The sequence below is a fragment of the Glandiceps talaboti genome, chromosome 1, assembly GCF_964340395.1.
Source record: "Glandiceps talaboti chromosome 1, keGlaTala1.1, whole genome shotgun sequence".
Lineage (NCBI taxonomy): Eukaryota > Metazoa > Hemichordata > Enteropneusta > Spengelidae > Glandiceps > Glandiceps talaboti.
The window spans coordinates 20,708,605-20,730,999 of NC_135549.1; the positions used below are offsets into that span (position 1 = coordinate 20,708,605).

The 22,395-nt window shown below is 37.4% G+C and overlaps 1 protein-coding gene across 1 annotated transcript; it reads left to right on the forward strand.

Annotated features, from left to right (window-relative positions):
• The first annotated feature begins 6,843 nt into the window (after positions 1-6,843).
• Positions 6,844-22,026, forward strand: LOC144452261 (actin nucleation-promoting factor WAS-like). The gene is made up of 11 exons (XM_078143362.1): positions 6,844-7,043; positions 11,723-11,863; positions 12,554-12,640; positions 13,375-13,474; positions 13,901-14,005; positions 14,983-15,115; positions 15,957-15,999; positions 16,581-16,749; positions 17,629-18,218; positions 18,869-18,980; positions 19,755-22,026. Exons 1-11 carry the CDS (start codon positions 6,936-6,938, stop codon positions 19,811-19,813), a joined length of 1,647 nt encoding a protein of 548 aa, XP_077999488.1. The 5' UTR covers positions 6,844-6,935; the 3' UTR covers positions 19,814-22,026.
• The last annotated feature ends 369 nt before the right edge of the window (positions 22,027-22,395 follow it).

A 22,395-nucleotide genomic window follows, 5' to 3' on the forward strand; every position in this document is an offset into this window, starting at 1 on the left:
TTCTTGATATTTTGATCAAAGATTTTAAAAAAAAAATCATTTTATTTTGATTCCCAAAGAATCCCGATGCTTTCATTAGCATTCTTAGATAGACTGCATGTTGAATCTCAGGCCAATGTAAAAAAATTTCCAAGCAGTCATTGGTCAGAGGTTGAATTTATACAGCACAGGATAATGTTTTATGGTCTTCGTCGTGATTGTATTGATTTGAACTCTTTATCACAGAAGGCGTTTTCCGACAGGGCAGTTCGTTTGTTTGTGGGTTGAAGTTATATGATATTTTGACCTTGACCCCTGTTTTCAAGGTCAAATAACCAAAAGTGTTCAAAGTGTATATGTACACATCTGACATGCATGGGCCAATTTCAAGCAGACCTTGCACAATAGGTTACATTTTTCAAAAAAAAAATACAATAGGCTCCATTTTTCAAAAAAAAATTTTTAATTAAATCCCGACCGACGCGACGTGCCCTATTTTCTGAGGGCATGTTATCTAACACACACAATTATTATTTTCTCGCCTTAAAATATAAACTGCACTTTTACATGACAAACGTTTTATTTAATTTTCCAGGTGAAACAGTGCCAGTGGTTTCAAACGTAGAACCACCATCCCGTGATCATGAAAATATACATCAATCTCCCCTACCATCACAGCATGTCAACAGCTCCTCTTCTAATGTACAGAGGAGACACAAAAAACAGGTATACGTGCGGCCTCCATTGCCACCGAAACCACTCACACCTCCTCCCCGCCCTCCTCCACTGTCCTTAGTTGGAGCAGTCAAGTCTCCTTCTCCATCAACGACCGGATTTCCACCACCACCACCACCACCACCACCACCGCCGCCACCACCGCCGCCGACACCACCATCACCAAAAGATCAAATTTTTGACATACCACTACCACCACCACCACCACCACCACCACCAACAACAACAACAACAACAACAGCACCGTCATCACCATTACCACAGGATCAAATTTCTGACATACCACTACCACCACCACCACCACCACCACCACCACCACCACAAATTGTCAACTTTCCTCCACCACCACCACCACCACCACCACCACCACCACCACCACCACCAACACCACCACTACCACCGGCACCATCGGTACCACCACCACCGCCATCAATGCCAGATGTTCCTCCTCCCCCGCCACTAGTCCCACCAGTGACAGTTGAAGATGGACACTCTTCTCGTGCTGGGTTACTGGCACAGATTCAACAAGGTAGAACCCTAAAGTCTATAGCGGATGATGAACAAGAAAATGCAGCACCAGCAGACGACCGGGATGTACTACTTAAGTCTATTCGACGAGGAATTCAACTGAAAACAGTGAAGGTATATGATTAAAGAATACAGTCATTGATTACAAAGCTAAAGACAACAACATAAGGCATCATCAATTAAATTCTATGTTTGCCGTCAGCGTGTGGATAAGTTTCTTGGTAGATTTAGAAAAGAAAAGAAACCATGTCGTTTTGCTCAAAGAGCCACATTTTGTTCTTTGTTTTATTGTACATGGGAAGACCGTACAAATATCTTCAGAATGATTACACACATTTCTAAATAGTTGTTTAAGACTGCATAGTCAATCAAACTTTGGATTCTGACATTTATATCACCAGAGTAGATTTAGGTACAAACAGAAAGTGAATCAACTGGAAAGTGAATTTTATATGACATGTTAGCAGATTGGTGGGTTTTTTTTCTGTGTTTGATTTTTTCCCCTGTCTGCCTGCTAGGATTTTGGCAAAATATTTAATTGATAGGGCCTAATACTGATGATGAAACATTACAATAATTATTGTTTATTATGTTAATATAAAACAAAATTCGATCTTTTCGAGGTGTAATACAAGCACTGAACTTGAAGTAAATGTAGTAATTTAATTTTAAAGCGGAATGTCCACATCACAACATCGTCATGTACATGTAAATGACACGTGCAATTTGAAATCCCTCCCTACCCAGGAAATAACCTATATGGGTTGATAATCGCATTTATGGTGACTTAATTGTACAACGAATTTTGTTTATACAACTAATCCACTATTTTTTCACTATTTATTCTGACGTGTAGGAAATTTCCAAGAATATCTCACAATTTTCAATCCCGGCATCAAAAATAACGATTCTTTTTATCAACATCTCTTTGAAGATTCAGTATGAAAAAAAAATGTCATGGGTCATTTTTCGACAAGAAATATATTTTGTCATTTTCTTTCAATATATGATATAGTGATTTTCTCTTTTTATGGAATCAATTGTAGGTAAAACCTACTGTACCTCAGGTGACTTTTGCCGAACCAGACGGTCTAGCGGGTGCTCTCGCCCGAGCTCTCGCCATTCGGAAGGTTTCCATTCAATCAACAGGTGTGTAAACTCTATTTTTTTAAAAGTACAATAGAGCCATTTAACTTCAAACAGAACGCAGTCTGGTTTGATTGAAACAAAGACAAGGAAATTGTATGGATTATTGATGTCATAATTGTATTTTATGTTAGACGATATCATGTAACAATGTCGGTAAGATTTTTGGCCAGATGATAAACTGTGACAATGTTAGTAAGATTTTTGTTACATTATAAGCTAAATGATAAAATTTAGCAACGATAGGGAGATTTTTTCCACGTCAGACTATGCATTACGTTTCAGGTTAGCTGGCTTCTGTTGTATATTTCTGAACTTCACTTGTAAGACTAGAGATATTCGTCAGCTTTGTGTGTATGAATGGATTACATGGTCCTAATGCAAACCCTGAGTACCACGGATCCACAGTTTAGGACAGATTGTAAAGTGAATATTAAAGGTACTCTCAACAACAAAAAAGAACAAATATTGGTCAGAAAGTACTACCTTTGCACTCAGACCACTATCTATAGTGGTCTGAGCTTTGCACCAGTTGTCTAGAACTACTGCTGATCAGAACGTCGTTTTATCTTTGGTGGACTATTAAAGTTGGCTTTGAAGGTACCCAGAAGTCTCCTCTTCATCTGTCTAACTTCGGACCTCTAAAAAGGTCTGAGCTCTCACAAACATTCATACATCAATACAAAAACAATAGCGGTGCCTCAGATGTAGATGTATACGATGCTTTTATCATCAGTTTGTCACCGCCAAAGCCAGTTCTAATTGTTCCGATCAACAACATTTCTAGACAACGAGTGAAGGGTTGTAAATTAACCCCCTCCCCTTCCCCCCGTTATGTTCACATACAACGAAATATCCAAGATAAACCATTGAATTCGGAACTGATGATTATCAAGTGCAGAGTACGTATACGTTTGTGAAATTAATACCTTGGGTTTTTTTTAAATGATAAGCTCATGATCAGGAATTGTTAGGATTATATTTTCAATTCACCGTCTGTGATCGTTCACATATCTCAGATGTAAACAGAATGTGTTTTCTTGCAGGTGATGAAGATGACGAATACGGTGACTTTTCTGATGATGGTGAATGGGACTGAAAACTTAACATGTTGCAAGCACTAGTCTGCACAATATTACACTAAAATCAGCCTTCACTTGTTTAGCCCTAAGACGAGTTCCACGCTATCGAGTTATAGATTAGTGAGATTAATGCGCTCAAGAAAAATATGATTAAAATTTTTTAAAATATTTTTTTATTTTTTTTATTTTTTATTTATTAAATTTTTGGGGGTGCCCACATTTCAAATGTTGATAAACAGGTATATACCAGTACCGATATACGTCTTACACGGCTTATTACTGTGGGATTTTCGCGTTAGTTTGCAGATGCTATTAAAAGGATTATCAAGATCAGTGAGACTGATCATATGTTGGGATAAATACACAATACTAATATAGACCATTTATTAAATTACATTTGCAAGCTAAGACGCAATCTCCTGTAATGAGACAAAGACAACTAGAACAAAACATTGAGTTTGTAAATTTTTTTAATGTACTTATCAACCACATTCAGATTACAGAAACTGAAATTAATAAACGTGGAATGACTGTAGCAAATTCCACCTACGATTTGCCAAGTTTTAAGGTGACGGAATCTAAAAGAAAGATTGAAAAGGGAGGAAATTTGATATCCAGGAGAATCCATTGTCAGATCTGAATATTTTTTCTGTGACATGTTTTGTTTTATAGTATCAATAACACATTGTCATCATTGTACGTGTCGAAAGAACTCATCCTTAACAATCAGTGATATTTGTAGCATGCATAACAGCCAGTCAAACCGAATTATTTATTTGATGAAGTGTTTTCTGGGTGCATCCAAAAGTTGCAGCTCACTAGCTCGAGTTCGTCTATCTGACGACTGCACAATGTGTAAACCACTTACCATGGCTATGGGTAATTTGTGGGGTTTATCAAGGCAAAAGTCAACATAAATATGACACAAGATGGCTTTTATGTACAGCGGATTCCAAAATACCGTTCAACGGCTCTGTTTGATGCAATCGGGCAGAAACAAATAAAAAATTACGCTGTATTTCAAGTTAACATGATTGAATGAATACAGTTTCTTGCAACATTCTGTCTAAATTAAATCAACTGATGTACCAATACCTACGCAGATACATCAAATACAGACTTCAAAACATTGACGCCAGCGTGTCTACATCATGTTTCAGTATGGTTTATTTCATGCAGACTAAATTGTCATTTTGCTATCGAAGTGTTGATGATGTCTGAGTGGTTGCAGTATCAAACAGAACCACTGAAAGGCATTTTGAAATCGGCTGTAAGTATCTAAACATTGATGTAAAATGGTGTCTTAAGTTGGTCTATGGCCCTTTAATTTATTAACTCGTGATATTGTGAATATCTTATGTGTGTGCATTATATTGTTGGCGTTTAAAGAGCCTCGTAAAGTTTGCACCAGTCCTTCCTTATTGAAACTGGAATACTTGAATTGTTATGACTACATACATACATACCACAAATATCAGACTGCATATAACATTATTTGCTAGGGTGAACACTAAACGAGTATCTAAACATGTTCATTTAAATATTTCAGATATATCTCCGTCTAGTTATCTCCCCCCGATTGTTACACAGTCTCAATAAAAAGGATTTGAAAATAGAGAACATACCTCGTGGGTTGCAATCCCTCTCTCTCTCTCTCTCTCCCCCCCCCCCTCTCTCTCTCTCTCTCTCTCTCTCTCTCTCTCTCTCTCTCTCTCTCTCTCTCTCTCTCTCTCTGACATTGCAACATCTTATCTTCTGTTTAAAAAACTTTTAAGAAGGCCTACAATTGTAACATTTGAAACCTGTTGCCATGGTAACATATGTTTAAGGGTGCAGTAAACATATTTAGGTGACAAAGAAAATGTAGCAAGACATATTTTTTTTCGCGCCAAGACAATACAATATAGCGGTGTTTAAAAATAGTTTTGTCGAGTCGGGTTGATTGGATTCTATCGTATGATATATGCCATGTCACCATCATTGATGACAGGGTTTGTAGTTGTCCCTCACATCACATACACTCCATGTTTCTCTATGACATTCTCGACCTCGCGATGTGTGATAAAGTTGAACAATTGAAAATGCAAATTATGACTAGTTGTGACAGGTATATATGACTTGAAATTGGTTGTCAAGAGACAATACTTCTAAAGACACCTTTCCACTTGCAATGGTCCGATTCTTCGATAGCCCGCCGAATTTGTTTCAGTCTTTGCCTTGTTGGTTACAAATTGTAAAAACTATGAGCTCGTCGCATTTCACAAGCATGGAGCCGATCGCCGTTCCATGGAGCATATTTCGAAATATTGATAGACCTGTGTAATTAAAAAGATGTTTTTGATTAACAATGTTACAATGTTATGTTCTACTTACTTGTTTAAACAATACAATTGTGTGTGTGTGTGTGTGTGTGTGTATATATATATATATATATATATATATATATATATATATATATATATATATATATATATATATATATATATATATATATATATATATATATATATTGATAATCCATATAACACAAATGGATTATCAATATTATTTCAGAGAATAACCCTTTCATCGAAGTGAAACTTACAGAGTTGGAATATGCACATGGGACATTCCGATCAAAGAAAGTACATAATGCAATGTCACATCTATGCAACAGTAATAAACCTTGCTGATGACGTCATTCCATTTTTTTGTGTTGGGCTATACATGAAAAGATGTAATGCAAAGACAAGATGGTTCTATCTGAGCCAGGAACTTTAGTGTCATAATGACTTCATAGTAAGCTTAATATTTTGGGTTTCGCAGACCGATCCTGAGGTTGTACGGCGGCGGAAGGGCACGACTTCACTGGGGCCCGTAAACCATATCATTTTTGTAAACTTTGGGATTTTGCATTGGTTCTAGCGCAATCACCGAGAAACACCGAGTTGAAAATGTCTTCTTTTCTACAGTGGAGTCCTACTTTTACTGTAAATGTTGTAGACTGTATCAGAACTAGTTTGTTTAGTGTTGACGTTCCATAATATATGTGGAAATCAGCTGGTACATGGTATTAACCCTCGTGTATTTGCCAGTATATTAAAAGCGTATTTTTTTCAACACTTCCGAATTTTATATACAAGCGTCGGCGTACGTACATATGTTCAGTTTACACCTCGCCCAAATGCATGGGTAATGACACTACGTACATAAAAACGTTTTGTCTAGGTTGAGGTCACGAGCAATAATGGCCCATTCATCATCCTGTAAGAATGTGTACTAAATTTCACTTGAGGCATACTATTCAAGTGTTTAATACTTAGTACAGGTTTTGTGTGCAATCAATTGTTCAGACACTTTTAACGTCACTACTCCATTCAGAACCAACCCGGGGAGCGCTGCGCAGTGACCTGTGTGTGTATGCAAAAGAAGACTATGACTATGAGGAAGTAAAAAATCCGACCAGGTCTACACAACATTTTGAAAATGTCGAACGTCCAGCAACGAAAAAAGACTTCGAAGAATGTGGAATCGTGTCTGTTGACACTACAAGAAAATGAACAACTTTTTAATATTCTGGGCAAGGGAAATGTGGTACGTATGGTTTGATCACTTTTACAGTGTAGTGTATTTGAAATGCAGACGGTCGATTGGTGACTCGGAAAGTGTACACTGCACTGACTTTTATAGAATGTATAATGTAAATACACTGTAACGTAGAGTGTCGCTCAACTAAAATGTGATGGTTTGTAGTTATGTACTATTTCTGTGACTAGCTGTGACTAGGGTTTGTTGTTTTACGCACGAACTCGGTGTTATGGTTACTTGTAAGCTATGCATACCGGCCAACAATGCAAGCTCAGTCGTATCTAGTTTCTCAGACTACCGACACACTGAGACGTCTATGTATTTTGCTGTGAGTGTGACTAGTTTCAGTCAGGTATGCACCTACGAGTCAAAAAATGTGTTAGCACCATAACACTCAAAGTACCAAGTACGAAACAGAAGACGTGACACTGGACTATTTTTAGCATTGATTTATGATTTGTACGAGTCATTGACAAAATGTCATAAATGAAATTTATATAAATTTTGGTCTCACAACTTTTGGTTGTGATTTTTTAAATATGTATTTGTTGTAGCTACTCCGTTATACTGGTAAACACTGGCAATTGTCAGCTAAAGTCTACATTTTCGGAGCTTGTTGCCGCTTCTAGCCTGTGACTATTATGTACGACCTGTGTGAACCTGTCAAATCACTATAGCTCAAACTACGTACTTGTGTGACAACAACAGTCTTTTGTGTTAGTGAGGTCACAGAGGTGAAAGGTCACACAATGCAGCGCATGATGATTTGTAAAGGACACAAAAATAACTATTAAAAGAACGTCATGCCGAGATCTCAGACTGAGATCTCGGACTAGGTAAAATGAGATCTCGGACTCGGTAATTATTGTTCAACAGGAATTGTTTGTCGTCATGTGTCAGAGTATAAAATCAACTTGGTCGATTTGCAAACACAAAACGAAAACAATGTATAACATTGCCACAGTGTACGTGCAAGAATAAGCCTATGTGTTTGAAAGTGTGAACATCGTATGTAGGGGTCACTGGAGACGTGGTATACATTTGGAAACCGAAAACATTGTAGTAACACAAACGAAAATTAATCCGGGTGATACTGAACTGATAATATAACACTAGTACTGATGCAAAAGGAAGTACAAACCGGCAAAACCCGTAACGGTTTAATAATAAGAAAGTCACGTCAAAATCCGAAAGCAGGAAAGTACCCTTTCAATACCTTGATTGACATGCGACATGAAAGTTGAAAGGTCGAGTTTTTTTTATTCTAAGCTTTATATTTATAGTAATGTCGAGCAATCATAGCGGAAATTCACACCCGGTCGTGATCACAGTGTCATCAAAGTACATTGAATATTTACAATGCATTTTATATTGTAGGACTTCAAATTTTGTTTTTCTTTTGAGGGAATTTTTCATTTTGAGATAGTATCCGTGTTTATCGATGTCAGCACTTGTCATTTAGATGTTCGATGGAATTAATAGCCATGAAATATCAGATCGTAGTAACAAAAACTCGAAGCGATGAGAAACAGGAACTGATATTTTTTTTGGAAATTCAAGTAATATATGCCTATTTCCTGGTTCTGTAAAGAACATTTTGTAAGAGCACTTTACACGGGTTTAAAATTTTAGGTGTTTTTTTCCACTTGTTATTTTGTTATTTTGTTATTTTGTTTGTTTGTTTGTTTGTTTGTTTGTTTGTTTGTTGGAACCCCCTCCCCTCATGACACCTGGGGATGTACTGTAATTATCACGGTGATTTTCCCGCCATTTTCACGATATACTATATTTCATACTACAGTATATCACTTTTTAGGGCGGCAGAAAAAAGAGTAGGTTTGTTCGTAATCGGCCTGAACCCCCTAACTATCTGAGCACTCCACATCCATGGGTGTGGCATTGCCAACATCTAAAGTAACAACAACATTAGTCCTAGCTGTACTAGACATACGCCAGAATCCACCCCTATCGTTGTGAATCACTCACTCACTCACTCACTCACTCACTCACTCACTCACTCACTCACTCACTCACTCACTCACTCACTCACTCACTCACTCACTCACTCACTCACTCACTCACTCACCCACCCACCCACCCACCCACCCACCCACCCACCCACCCACCCACCCACCCACTCACTCACTCACTCACTCACTGTCAATTCTTTAGAAGATAGTAAGTATAAATTTCAGCAACCGAACAAATAGGTAATATTCAAGATAAAATCCTTAAATTAAGTTTATCGTTTAACTGACTAATGAAGTCATGCACTCTATACTTATTTATTTATTATTTTGTTTTTGTATATTTGTGAACTGAGTTGTAACTCTTCTCATTGAGGAGGAATAAAGAAACAACAACAACAACAACAACAACAACAACAACTCACTCACTCACTCACTCACTCACTCACTCACTCACTCACTCACTCACTCACTCACTCACTCCTCAATCAATCAATCAATCAAGACCAACCAACCAACCAACCAACCAACCAACCAACCAACCAACCAACCAGTCAGTCAGTCAGTCAGTCAGTCAGTAAATCAATCAGTCAATCACTATCAGTGCCAGTACGACGTAAAGTTCAGAGACGCTGTATAGTTTAAAAGAAGGCTAAGGGACCGGTCAGTTTCTTCGGCCGGGGGGGGGCGGTGGATTGGTAGGGGGGGTCACCCTGTTTTTGAAATTGGCAGTAGGGGGGAGGGTCATGCTGTTTTGAAAATTGTGGATAGGGGGGGGGGTCATTGTGTTTTAAATTGTGATGGAAGAAAAAAATCCTTTCTACAATGGCATATAGCCTTGTCTGAAATGTGGTACATGTCAATATTTGTTCTTGTCCCTGTTTCTTACATGAATTCTTTAATATTACTTATTAGTTCAAACATAACTATACATATACATATACATTTATTACCTAGCTATCACACTAGTTACAGAACATGTCATGTAAATGCTTGGCTGTTTCACAATCAATGCTTCACTTATATTGCAGTTTGGAGCAAAAGTGAACTTGTGACTTGAAGGTTTCGTAATGGCAATTTTCATAGATAGTTTATAAATGAAGTTAATCTAAATTGTTCTACTCGTCATGCTATTGACACTACAAATCACCACACTTCATCAGATTCCAGTTTCTATTATACACTAGGTATGACCACCTAAAGTTCTCTAACATACCGGTGACTTTATTATACATATATTAATGCCCCTATACTAATGTTACATGTCTATTTTATGTGATATAGGAAACTCATTTAAAACGTACATTTAGGTTAGCTTTTCGAAGCTTGGAAATATTACCTCAAAGGTTATGAATAACCTAAACATTGCCTTAGTATCTCATGCGAAAAACTCCATATCTGCCAGGGGGAAAACCCCAAGGACTTCCTCACCCCCAGAGGTCACTCATGCATTCAACCAACAATCAGATGCACCAACAACCTTTTTACTGTCATAATGGTATTAAACTTTTCTTAAATATTTTCACCCTATTCTAATTTGAGATGATATTGTCTTTTCAAGATGTGAAATGTTTGCCAAGATAGTCTAAAATTGCCTTAATCTCCAAATCTCCCCTACCACTGAATGATACTACCATTAGATGTGCTGACCTTTACTACATGTATATAATGATGATATAATTTCAACCCTTAGTGTAAGTGTATAAAGAATAGTTTCTGATACTTGCTGTCTTGTAAAGCATGGATTAAGTTAATGCTTGAAGGGTCTAAATAGCGTAAATATTGGCTATAAGAGTAAAAATCCTTCAGGGCTTCTAGAGGGAGACCCCCCCCCCATGAGGTGTACACATCCCAGTCTCAAGATCTCCCCCCTACCTTTTACTGTCAAGATCCTATCAAACTATATTTCAAAAATATTTCAACCTTATGTAGTTGCTTTTTACATGTTGGTGCTGTCTTGTAAAGCTTGGAAATGATTTTCTAAAAATGTCTGAATAGTCTCAAAATGGACTTTTCAGAGTTAAAAACCTCCTGGGCTTCTAGGGGGAGACCCCCTAGGACCCCCCATGACAGCTGTACATATTCCCTTCTCAAGCTTTCCCCCTACCTTTCACTGTCACGATGCTATTAAACTCCTTTTCAAATATATTTACCCTGTGTAGTCAATAATTATAATTATGATAGTGCTAACCTGGGATCTTATAAAGTAGATGTAAGACAGTCAAGCAGTCCACACTGAGTCATGATCAAAAAATACCTGTCACTCATGCGAATATCATATATGGGGGGGGGGGGGGTCATCATGTTTTAGAATTAAGTGATAGGGGGGTCAGCCTGTTTTGGGTTTACAGATAGGGGGGTCAGTGACTTTTTGTCGGCCCGATTTAAGAATCCACCGCCCCCCCCCCCCCAGGCTGGAGAAACTGACCGGTCCCTAAGTTAATAGCGATGACGTTAATTTCTTCCTGGAGATGTTAGACGTGTAGGTATTTACCTATTATTCCAATGGTAATGTATTTAACAGACGGAAGTTGACCGTACCACAGCCTAGTTGAGGCCTGGATAATTATTTTATTAATATACGTATATAATAAATTATAATGTTTCCAACTCGGCATGTATTTTATGCCAACTGGTACTTTTAGTCCTCATTTTCTGCAGCCGGAACATTTATTTTCTGTAAATGTTATTTGGTATGTGTTCGTGTTTTTTTTCCAGACACTTGCGACGGCGATAATACAATTGTACCATGCCCTACCCCAGTCACCCAGAACATGGACCAAGATGCTTTGCGGTGTGGCGTGTTTTGTCAAAGACAATCCAAACAGATCGTATTACATCAGAGTATATGACGTCAAAGTAGGTTTTTAAAGTAGAAATATTAATAATCGTTTATTTTTTGCTGTTATTTATGTCGTTATTGAAAGCTGTTCACGACGATTGGTAAATTATTCAATGTGTGTTTTCCAATCAGCAAGTTTGTACGGTACTACGATGACCGTTGTATGCCAATTTCTAGAAGTAGATCTAATAGCAGTTCCATCCTGTCTTGAGCAGGAATGCTTTCAATCCGTAAATTGTTGTAAAGGCACGGTGCGATACCAAGTGAAAAACACTCTCACATTTCTCTCTCTTTTCCCCTTTTTAAAAAAAAATTATTACATGTACTTTTGACAGTATTGTAGTCAGACAACTATGAACAGATTCGATGGGAGATATATGTCATTTTATTTTCAATTTTGATGTCATTGGTCACTTTAAGTATTCAACTGAATAAGTTTTCCTCGATAGTAATACATGTATCAATAGCGTTACTGCATGTAAACTGTATATACTAGTACATCGCTGGGCGCGTCCTTTTCATCCCGCCCCTTTGTGAAAAGGGATGAGAACAGCGCCGACAACGGCCGATCTTTCAGTTTACATAGCATAAGTAGACAATACCTCGTTGTCGGCGCTCTTGTTAAGCTACCTCCCAATGATCAATCTTTTCGTGTAAGTATAGTAAAGAATAGACAATGAAACGTTATCATTATTATTCATTGACAGCACAAGGAAAAAATATGGGAACAGGAATTATACAACCAGTTCAAGTACAATTGTCCCAGGTCTTTTTTTCATACATTTGCCATTGACGTAAGTATACTAATTCTGAGTATTGGCCATAGATCTAAGACAATTATGTCAAGAGACAGTTAGTAAACGGTTGCACTTGACGGGAACAAAATTAACACACACACAAAAAAAACAAAGCGTGGGAACAAAGCTAAACTTTGTACAACTGCTGACATCAGACCGTGGACGTATCGAACATGTTACAAACAGGGAAAGTAAACAGCTGAGTTGGATTAATAACACTTGGCACAGTATGTTGGAAGTACAGAGACTTGTATTACATTCCATGAATTGACAAAAAAACCCAGTTTTATGGCCTCTTTATATGTACATGAATGTCAGGGGAACTAGAAATTTGTTTGCGAATGTGAATTACTATATAAAATCGTTGTCCGGTTAAAGTGGAGATACCAGTACAAGACGCAAGTATGGAGACTCATCATTGCTGTCATATGAAACTTATATATATATATATATATATATATATATATATATATATATATATATATATATATATATATATATATATATATATATATATATATATATATATATATATATATATATATATATATATATATATATATATTGACGAGAATGACAAGGAAACGAGTTAGCCTTTTTTGTTCGATAAGTCAACTATCAATTAAATCGCATACAGAGCACTAGTACTGGGCATCAATTAATGTTGCTGTATCCCTGAGATCTAAACCAACTAAAATCTTACAGAGCCTGTTTTTTTTACAACTATCTAGGATTGCCAAGCAGCTCTAAACTTTGCCAACGAAGAAGAAGCACGTAGTTTCAGGGAAGTAATACACAGGAAAATTAAAGAGAAAGATCAAAGGAGGAATCGTAAGTTACTTAACACATTATCACAGAGTGTACGTAATTTGTAGGCTTCGTATTTATTTGGAGAAATATCTTTGTAAGCTTTTTTTACTGTACGAGTTCTACAACGATACTTTGTCTACGAATCTGTATCCTATCAATAAAGACTGTAAGATACGTCGTGTCACTCCCACCTCACCTGCCTCCGCCTCGATCGGTTGACCGATCTGTGAGGGCGCACGCGTCACGGCGTACCTTACAGACTACTATCGAATATATGCTATTGATAACATAAGAGGTTGTTTCTTTGTGTGTTCAGTTAAGTTCGTTGGGAAGAGATGAGTTCTATTAAACCTCGATAATTTTTTTAATAAAATCGTTATACTAGTATATTCTAATGTAAGCGTTGCATGGATCGAATGCTAATTTATGTTATGTGCTGTTTTCCAGAGAAGAAACGCCAGGGAGCAGCAGGTCAACAGGTAAACACTGTTCCTGTGGTACCAACACCAACACCAACACCAACACCAACACCAACACCATCGAGCCCAATGCGTAAGTATACAAAAATACAGATTATTTGATGATGACACACAAGTAACATCACGAGCTATACTAGACGTGTTACATACTAGTCATTCTCGCAAACCAGCTGCAGAGCAGTTATTTCTTCCGCGACATTGCTAAAACCAGTCTTGGCGGTGCGTCTTGGACGATGCCGTAAAAGAGGGCGTGGTTTACCACGATGCATACTGGCACTTTTAGCTTAGCTGTCTTGTCTTGACTTGATTTCGTTCTTTATCGTGACTGACGACAACTTTACCAATGTATTGTGTTGGCTATCTCAAAATGTGAAGCACTGAGTGAGTCCAGTACATTTTACGTGCACGTGGTACATGAGGCCTAAAAACAAAAACTGTGTGGCTCCGATCACGTTCAGTTTTAGAATAGGTAGATTTTTTTTTCATGTGTGAATCTCTTGTTCAGGTTACGTAATTGTGTTTTCCGTTGTTTTCTATATGGTCTCTGTGTTATTGGTTTCTTCCCATCAGATATACAACCATTACAGCTGTCTTTTTATGTTGACGTCAGTTTCTGCATCCACTATTCATGCTATTTCACAACTTCACAATTTTCGCGATTTTATTCTTTTTTCCTCGAATACATTAAAAAATATGTTTAGGATCGGCAGTGAAAAATTAGGTGGGGTTGGGTAACCGGAACCAATCTATTTTTTATACGCCTTAATTGTCTATTGATAGTAAAATAGATTCAAAAGTTACTTGTTCAAGGTTAGAGATGTGTGTCATGGGAAGGGGTGTTGGTGTCTGTCTGTCTGTCTGTCTGTCTGTCTGTCTGTCTGTCTGTCTCTGTTTGTGTGCGTGTGTGTGTGTGCGCGCGTATCTCTGTCTGTCTGTCTGTCTGTCTGTCTGTCTGTCTGTATGTGTTTGTGGGTATGCAGGGGGTATAATACACACCTTTTGATACTAGATAAAACGTGACGAAAGTAAATATGTCCAACTTTTTTTCAGACAATGTAACAATACCGACACCAGAAGTAACAAACACCTTAAAGAAAAACAAAGACAAGGACAAAGGCAAGAAGAAGAAGGACAAAGGAAAGAAACTGACAAAAAGAGATATTGGATTACCAAGTGATTTTATGTTAGTATAAAAAATAACACTGGAATTGTGTATTGTTTTTCTTTTTTGGAGCGAAAAAGGTTTCATTGAAATATATGCCTATCCTATCCGTTTTTTTTCACAACTTCCAAGAATACATCATTTAAACAACAACAACAACAACAACAACAACTTGGAGATTGAAATTTGGCGGGTAAAGGATGTAGATATAATTCAGACATAATTTGCTTCTTCCTAAGTTTATTACCTCCTTGCATAATCTTTCGATAAGAAATCATTGATACAGGAACTTTCTAAGATTATAGGTATAGGATCCAAAAAAACGACGTTTCAATTTTCTGATGAGTAAGATTACCCATCGGTGTGTACACAGGCCGGCGCTCGTGAAGTTGCTAGATAGAGATCTAGAACTACGACCGTGAACACCGGAGTAGTGAGATTCGGTCTGACGGACTCACTGTCGAAGTTCTCTATGATCTAGTAATATCACGAGAGCATTGGGTGTGGGAGGGGTTGTTTTTGTCGCCTTGCTCAATAAATATCTCTGTTGGTAAGAGATTTGTTAAGCCAGTCGATAACGTGTAGCACTGGTGGTAACATTTTTCCAGACGATCAAATATTGAGCCAGCCGATATCAGTGTTGGTAAGATTTTCCTTGAACCAGACGACGTTTTATTTCATGTTTCGTGATTTTAATTGTACCATTTTTGTTCAAGGATAATACATAATTATATGCATTTGGAGAAAGTGATGAATATTTAATTTCAACGAAAAGATAAATCAAATCATTCCGCAATAACATTCATGCTCGAAAGATAATTTATGTTCAAAAATAATGATTTCTGTTTGAATTACTTCGTAGACATGTTGGTCATGCGGGCTGGGATCCCGAGAAAGGTTTTGACGTAAGTAAATTGTAAAAAATACTAATAATGATGAATATGAAGTCATACATAGAATCTGACAATTACCCGAGGTGCATTCTACCTCGTCTAGTGTTAAGACTTCGGGTGTGCGCTCGAAAAGGTTGCCGAACAAAAGCCGAGGATGACACCCACTGTACCAGCTGGTGCACAGCTCTTGCAAGCCCTAGCTCCAACAACGCTTTTGGCCTGTAGTCGCTTTTAAAATAAGCAGAATTGTCCGAGTATGGTGGTAAGATTTTTGTTGAGCCAGACGATAAACAGTAATAGTGTTGGTAAGATTTTTGTTGAACCACTAGCAGCTAGTTTATTTTGAAATGGGTGTGAAATCACACATGAAGTTAGAATTCGATGAATGGTTTGACAACTGTTTAATATAAAATATTAGCTAATTACCTAATCTGCATATAAAGTCTTGAAGGTTGGGTAAGAATTTACTTTCATCAGTTAATTACCTAATTTGCATATTGACATCTTTAAGCAATTGTGTAATTTGCATATTGTTCCTCACTATCTACCAATCGTGGAACTAATATATATATTTTTTTTGTCTTTCAATACAGTTAGATAATATTGACTCTGATTTGCAAGATTTATTTGATCAAGTTGGAGTGTCAGTCAATGAGCTACAAGACAAAGAGACATCAAAAGTCATACACGATTTCATTGAACAGCAAGGTGGTTTGGAGGCTATAAAGCGTGACCAAGCTGACAAGAGACAGAAGAGTCGACGTAAGTTGAATGTCGAGTATTTTGGCGAAAGAAGCGCCACCAACGTCCATATATGACATTTCAATTTTGGTGACGGCATTTTGTCTTACAACGAGATATACTTGAACTGTAATGTCTGTCCAAATTAAACTACACTGAATATGGATAAAAATCAAGTTTTATTAATTTTCATTGCAGTGTGATCAGAATTCTTAAAATGGAAAGAGAATAATTTGATGATAAGAAGGTTTTTACTTGTACGCCACTCTAAGTAATCCAGTCATAGAATACAGGACTCGATCAGTTTAGATTAGGATTAAGGTTTGAGAGTGAAAAACAGTAGTATATGGCAGACGTACAGAAGAAAAGTTGGTCCAGAACAAAATTGCCTAATCCTTTATGGTTACACTGATAACAATTCCTTTAAAGTTCCCCGCTGACAATCACAGAATCGAACGTAGAAAGAAGAAGTTATTCACGATGCTAAGTTATCCAGTCGTCAAACTTACCATGACATTATTGTATGCATACATACATACATACATACATACATGTTTGTGTGTGTGTGTGTGTGTGTGTGTGTGTGTGTGTGTGTGTCTGTCTGTCTGTCTGTCTGTCTGTATGTATGTATATGTATGTATGTATGTATGTATGTATGTATGTGTGTGTGTATGTATGTATGTATGTATGTATGTATGTATGTATGTATGTATGTGTGTGCGTGTGTGATGTGTTTTTGTTTGTATGGTTTTGTATTCATTTATTTATTTATTTATTTATTTATTCATTCATTCGTTTGTTTGTTTGTTTGTGTGTGTGTTTGTTTGTTTGTTGTTGAATGTTGGTTGGAATGGTATGTGAATATTACGATGACATCATATTGTCTGTTTCTTTTAACAGATGCACCACTACCACCGACGCCTTTACCTTCTAAAGAGGGCGTACCCCTCCCACCAACCCCTTCAAGAGGTGGAGTGCCGCCGCCACCGCCACCCTCTCGTGGTAATGACTATGCACCACCTCCTCCACCCCCAGGGAGAGGGGGACTTCCTCCACCTCCACCATCCAGGATGGGAAATAACTCTTTACAAGGCCCTCCACCTCCATCTCGTCGATCATCACAGCCCCCTCCCCCTCCACCAAGTATGTCACCATATCATCGTTCCCCCAGTGCAGGGCAACTTCAGCAAACATCAGCCCCGCCACCACCGCCGCCACCTCCACCACCACCTTCTGTTGGGGCACCTCCACCCCCACCACCACCACCAGGTCCCCCACCCCCACCAATGGGAGGAATTCCACCTCCGCCTCCAGCACCAGGGTTTGCAGATGTGGATGGGCCTTCTCAATCACGTAGTGGACTGTTAGCACAGATTCATCTAGGCGCCGCTCTGAAGCACGTTGATTCAAGTGAACAAACTACAGCAGCGCCGACAGATGCTAGGGGAGACCTACTGAATCAGATTAGACAAGGAAGGAATCTGAAAACGGTAAAAATCAGCTTAGAAATATATTTTTCCTTTTTATAGTTCATTTGTTTGTTTCGATAATTAACAAATAAAAAGTCCAGTGATGAGGTCATTTCTCGTTATCTGTCGTGTGATGTGAGATATTGAACGATAGCATGATTGTATCACATAAAAGTTCGAGAATATCCGTTTGAAACCGACACAGGTATAATGACTTTCTGCTCGCCCTTGCCCCGGCGTGACATAGCTATACTTTACCTTTAAATAAAATTAACCAATTGTTAGTCAGTTGAAACTTTGGTATCGGTGATTTATGAGCTAATTATTCAAACATTCAGTAAAACAATTCAAAAAAATTAATTTTTCGTTTCTTTTATATGTATCTTTCATTTTACGATTTACACATAATTTTTATATATACTTTCTTCTAAAAGTACATGGTAAAATTTATACTTGCTAGTATTGACGCGTCCGGGCCAAGAATGTTTGAAATTTCTATTAAAGCTTTACTATGACATTAGGTTCGTCCAAACTAGAAACTATTTCTGAATTAAAGCGATCGGTGTCAAATTGTTCTTGAAAAGTTGCACGTGACGGCATTCACAAAAAGTCTATATATGAATAAATCAAGTGTTATAGTACTTACCATATACATTGTTATTCGTTAACAGGTGGAACATGACTCAAAACCACAGGCACCAGCGTCGATGCAAGAAGGCATGGCTGGAGCACTCGCTAGAGTTCTAGCCTCACGTAATATGGCAATACAAGGCCATTCCTCAGGTCAGTTTAAAATAATTATTTCAATATACATGTATAACAAATTAATGCATGTTACTTGAAAGAAAGACTTCTGTACTAAAAAAGTGTGTTCAATTTTTACTTTATTGATTAAGTTTGTTTGCCATGAATAAAACGACGTAAGTTCTCTGTGATGTGATTGGAATGACTTTTCTTTTATACAAATGATGATTAAAAATTAATATCGATAACTAATGAATGATCGATATTACAACGAGTCGAGTATTAAGGTTAGTTTCTAAAACTATGTATACCACTTTACAATATTGAATTAATTGTTTAAATGTGGTATGATATATTTTGTGTCATTTCATCGCATGGTGGCAGTCTTCAAAAGTGGTTTCTAACAACGCAGAACTTTCTATCCCGGGCCAGCCGATGAATGATGACCTGTTTGAACCGTGCAACATATGTCCATAGCTAGCACTAGTAAAGATCTTAATTAGGTAGATAGTAGCTACAGCTAAAATGATGTTGGTGTGGTGTTTCACTGATATGACATTACGTTTTCTGACACAAAGGTAGACATGTTCAAACCCTAGACTAACAATAACAGATAGAGACACAAGAAACACAGCGGGATCCTACGTAATAATTACTGCTCTTTTGCATTAGAAGTTGTCTGAGTGTGTGTAAAAAAATGTCATGTTACATGAGTGAAACATCAGACCAACATCATTTTAGCTGTAATGTATTGGACTTTAGAATAATCTTTGACCACATGGTTATTCTTTTTCTCTATTATTTGAACAATAGATGAGGATGACGGTGGATCTGACGAAGACGATTTTGATGACGATGAGGACTGGGATTAAAAAAAGTACAGCCTTTCACATCTCAGAATTCTCACCAGATAATCTTGAGACGAGTCTTCCAAGTCACGCAGTACTATTTATCGGAGACACATTTACAGTCTACTAGGAGGCAATTTTCTTTATTGGGGGACATAACTACGGTCTCTCAGGGGGCCCTTTTTGATTGATAAAAAACTCAATACTTTTACTGTTAAAGCTGAGGGTGTGTTTGTACGAAGAGAATTGCTAGCACTAACCGTGGGGTATATTTTTAATCCTCTGAATTTATAACTTAACAAATTAAATAAGCAGAAATGGAATCATACACAGTACAACGCAGAATAGACGTTAACTGCTTGCTAGCTCCACAAACTCCTCAGCTACGTGAACATTTGATCGCAATGCTGACCTCTTAAATATGACACTGTTGTACTTGTTCTAACCAGGGACGTATGAACAGAGGGATTGGAAACTTACGCCCTCTAGCAATAGATCATGCGACTGGTATTGTTATGCTAATGTATGTTAATAATGTCGTGACTGTTTGTACGTCCCCGGATATGGTAATAACCGATAGAACATTGCCACTATGGTCTATTAATCAGTGTGTATGATTTCAATACACAAATATCCGTTTTACCACTCGATTAGGCTTAAAATAAATTGTTAGGTTCCGGTTACCCAACCCCACCTAGTTTTTTCACGCTGACCTAAAGTTTTTTTTTATATATTCAAGAAAAAAAAAAATTGCGAAAATTGTGATATATCCATAATATTTCCTTGGGATAAGTAGGTCATTTGTCTCCTTCAAATGTAAATGACTACCTAACTTCACGCACAAAGCACCATCATACTTGGCAGATAAAAATAGTATGAGCAACGATACATTTGAAGATTTTCCCATACACAGCACTGTTGCACCCAATGTGGGATTTCTTGTAACTTGAGAAAGGCACACTCAGCACCTGGTAAAAATATACCGACCTTATACACTATGGCCAGTGGCCGTGGGTGAATATTTGAATATATGTATGATATAATTCGTTCATAATTTGAATTGGGGAAAATTGTATGTAAACAATAAAGTGATACGGCCAAATCTTGATTGTGTCATGTTTTGCATTAAATTTTTATTCCGTCTTAGACTGTAAGATACGTCGTGTCGCTTCGCTGCCCTCACCGGCCTGCTCTATTTTATGAAAGGGGTTGACCGATGTTTGAGTGACAGCGTACCTTACAGACTTCCTTCAGAGCACGGTTACTAGCTATCCTTCCAGGTGACAGGATAAATAAACTCGTGTTTTAAGTAAATTATCATAGTTAAAAACTTTGTAGAAATGTTTTCAAAATATTTATGAAAAGATTCCCAATAGTTGATGACTACAAAGGCCGAGATTAGACATTCCAGACTTCCAACTTCTGACGACCAATATACACTTCTTTCCATAGGATGACATCATTGCTGATTTTGATCAACAGTTTATAAGTCACTAGGGGTGATGCCAAATCATTGTTAGATTAAATCACTGTAGACAGATGTTTCCTCTTGATATATATATAGATAACACGTCTCGTAAGTGAAACTGTGACCGCATTAACTTTTCATGTTACAGGTCAAACTGTTCAATATTTGTCTATAAAACAACGAATAGCACACATATATGTGTACAATTTGATATCAAAGCACGTACGTATCATGATAGACTGTTGTTTCGGGTCTTCTGTGCCCACGGAGATATTTGCTATGCACAAGCCTTCTTCTTTTTAAAGATATGTTAACCCTAGTAATAGCAGTATAAACTTTGCCATCATGGAAAGTTTCAGGCTCTGAGCCGGCAGGATATATACAAATGAAACCAATCTGAGACAGAGCGACGGTCTTGCTCGACAGAAATCTTACTTTACAGTTGTATTTCACAGTCTGGCTGAAACATTATATTAAAGTTGCAACTGGAATATTTTTTGAAAACGTTTTGTCAGGCACAATAACGTACTCGTAATATAAACACCCCGGGATTGTATTACCTGTGGGTATACATTTTTTTGTTGCTGTACGTATGTACATGAGGAATCAAATCGAATTGATTTGGGTCTGCACCCAAAAATCAGCGCCCTCAACGTCGATCGTGATTTGAACCTGTTACTGTACTACTTATGGATAAAATCGATCTACTCCTGTTCATAAACTCAAAACAATTCAATTTCAAATTAAGTGAAAATTAAAGACTAAGAATAATAAATAAACAATGAAACAGTTACACTAATTTTGCGGTGTTAATGTTTTTAGTGATATTTGAATATTATCTTGAATTTCCCAATATAGTAATAAAATAATATAAACACAAATTTATAAAGTGCCTGATATCCATCAAAAGATGCCCAATGGCGCTCCCAGTTCACATGAATGCTCTTTGGAATAGATAAGTTTTGAGTTTGGCTTTGAAGATATCAACAGTAGGTGCGGTGCGAATGTCAAGTGGGAGATGATTCCATAATGCGGGAGATGAGTGTGAGAATGATCGATCTCCATATGATTTGAGTCTGGTCTTCGGTATGTGGAGTAGTTGTTTGTTGCTTGAATGGAGTGATCTGCCTGGGTTACT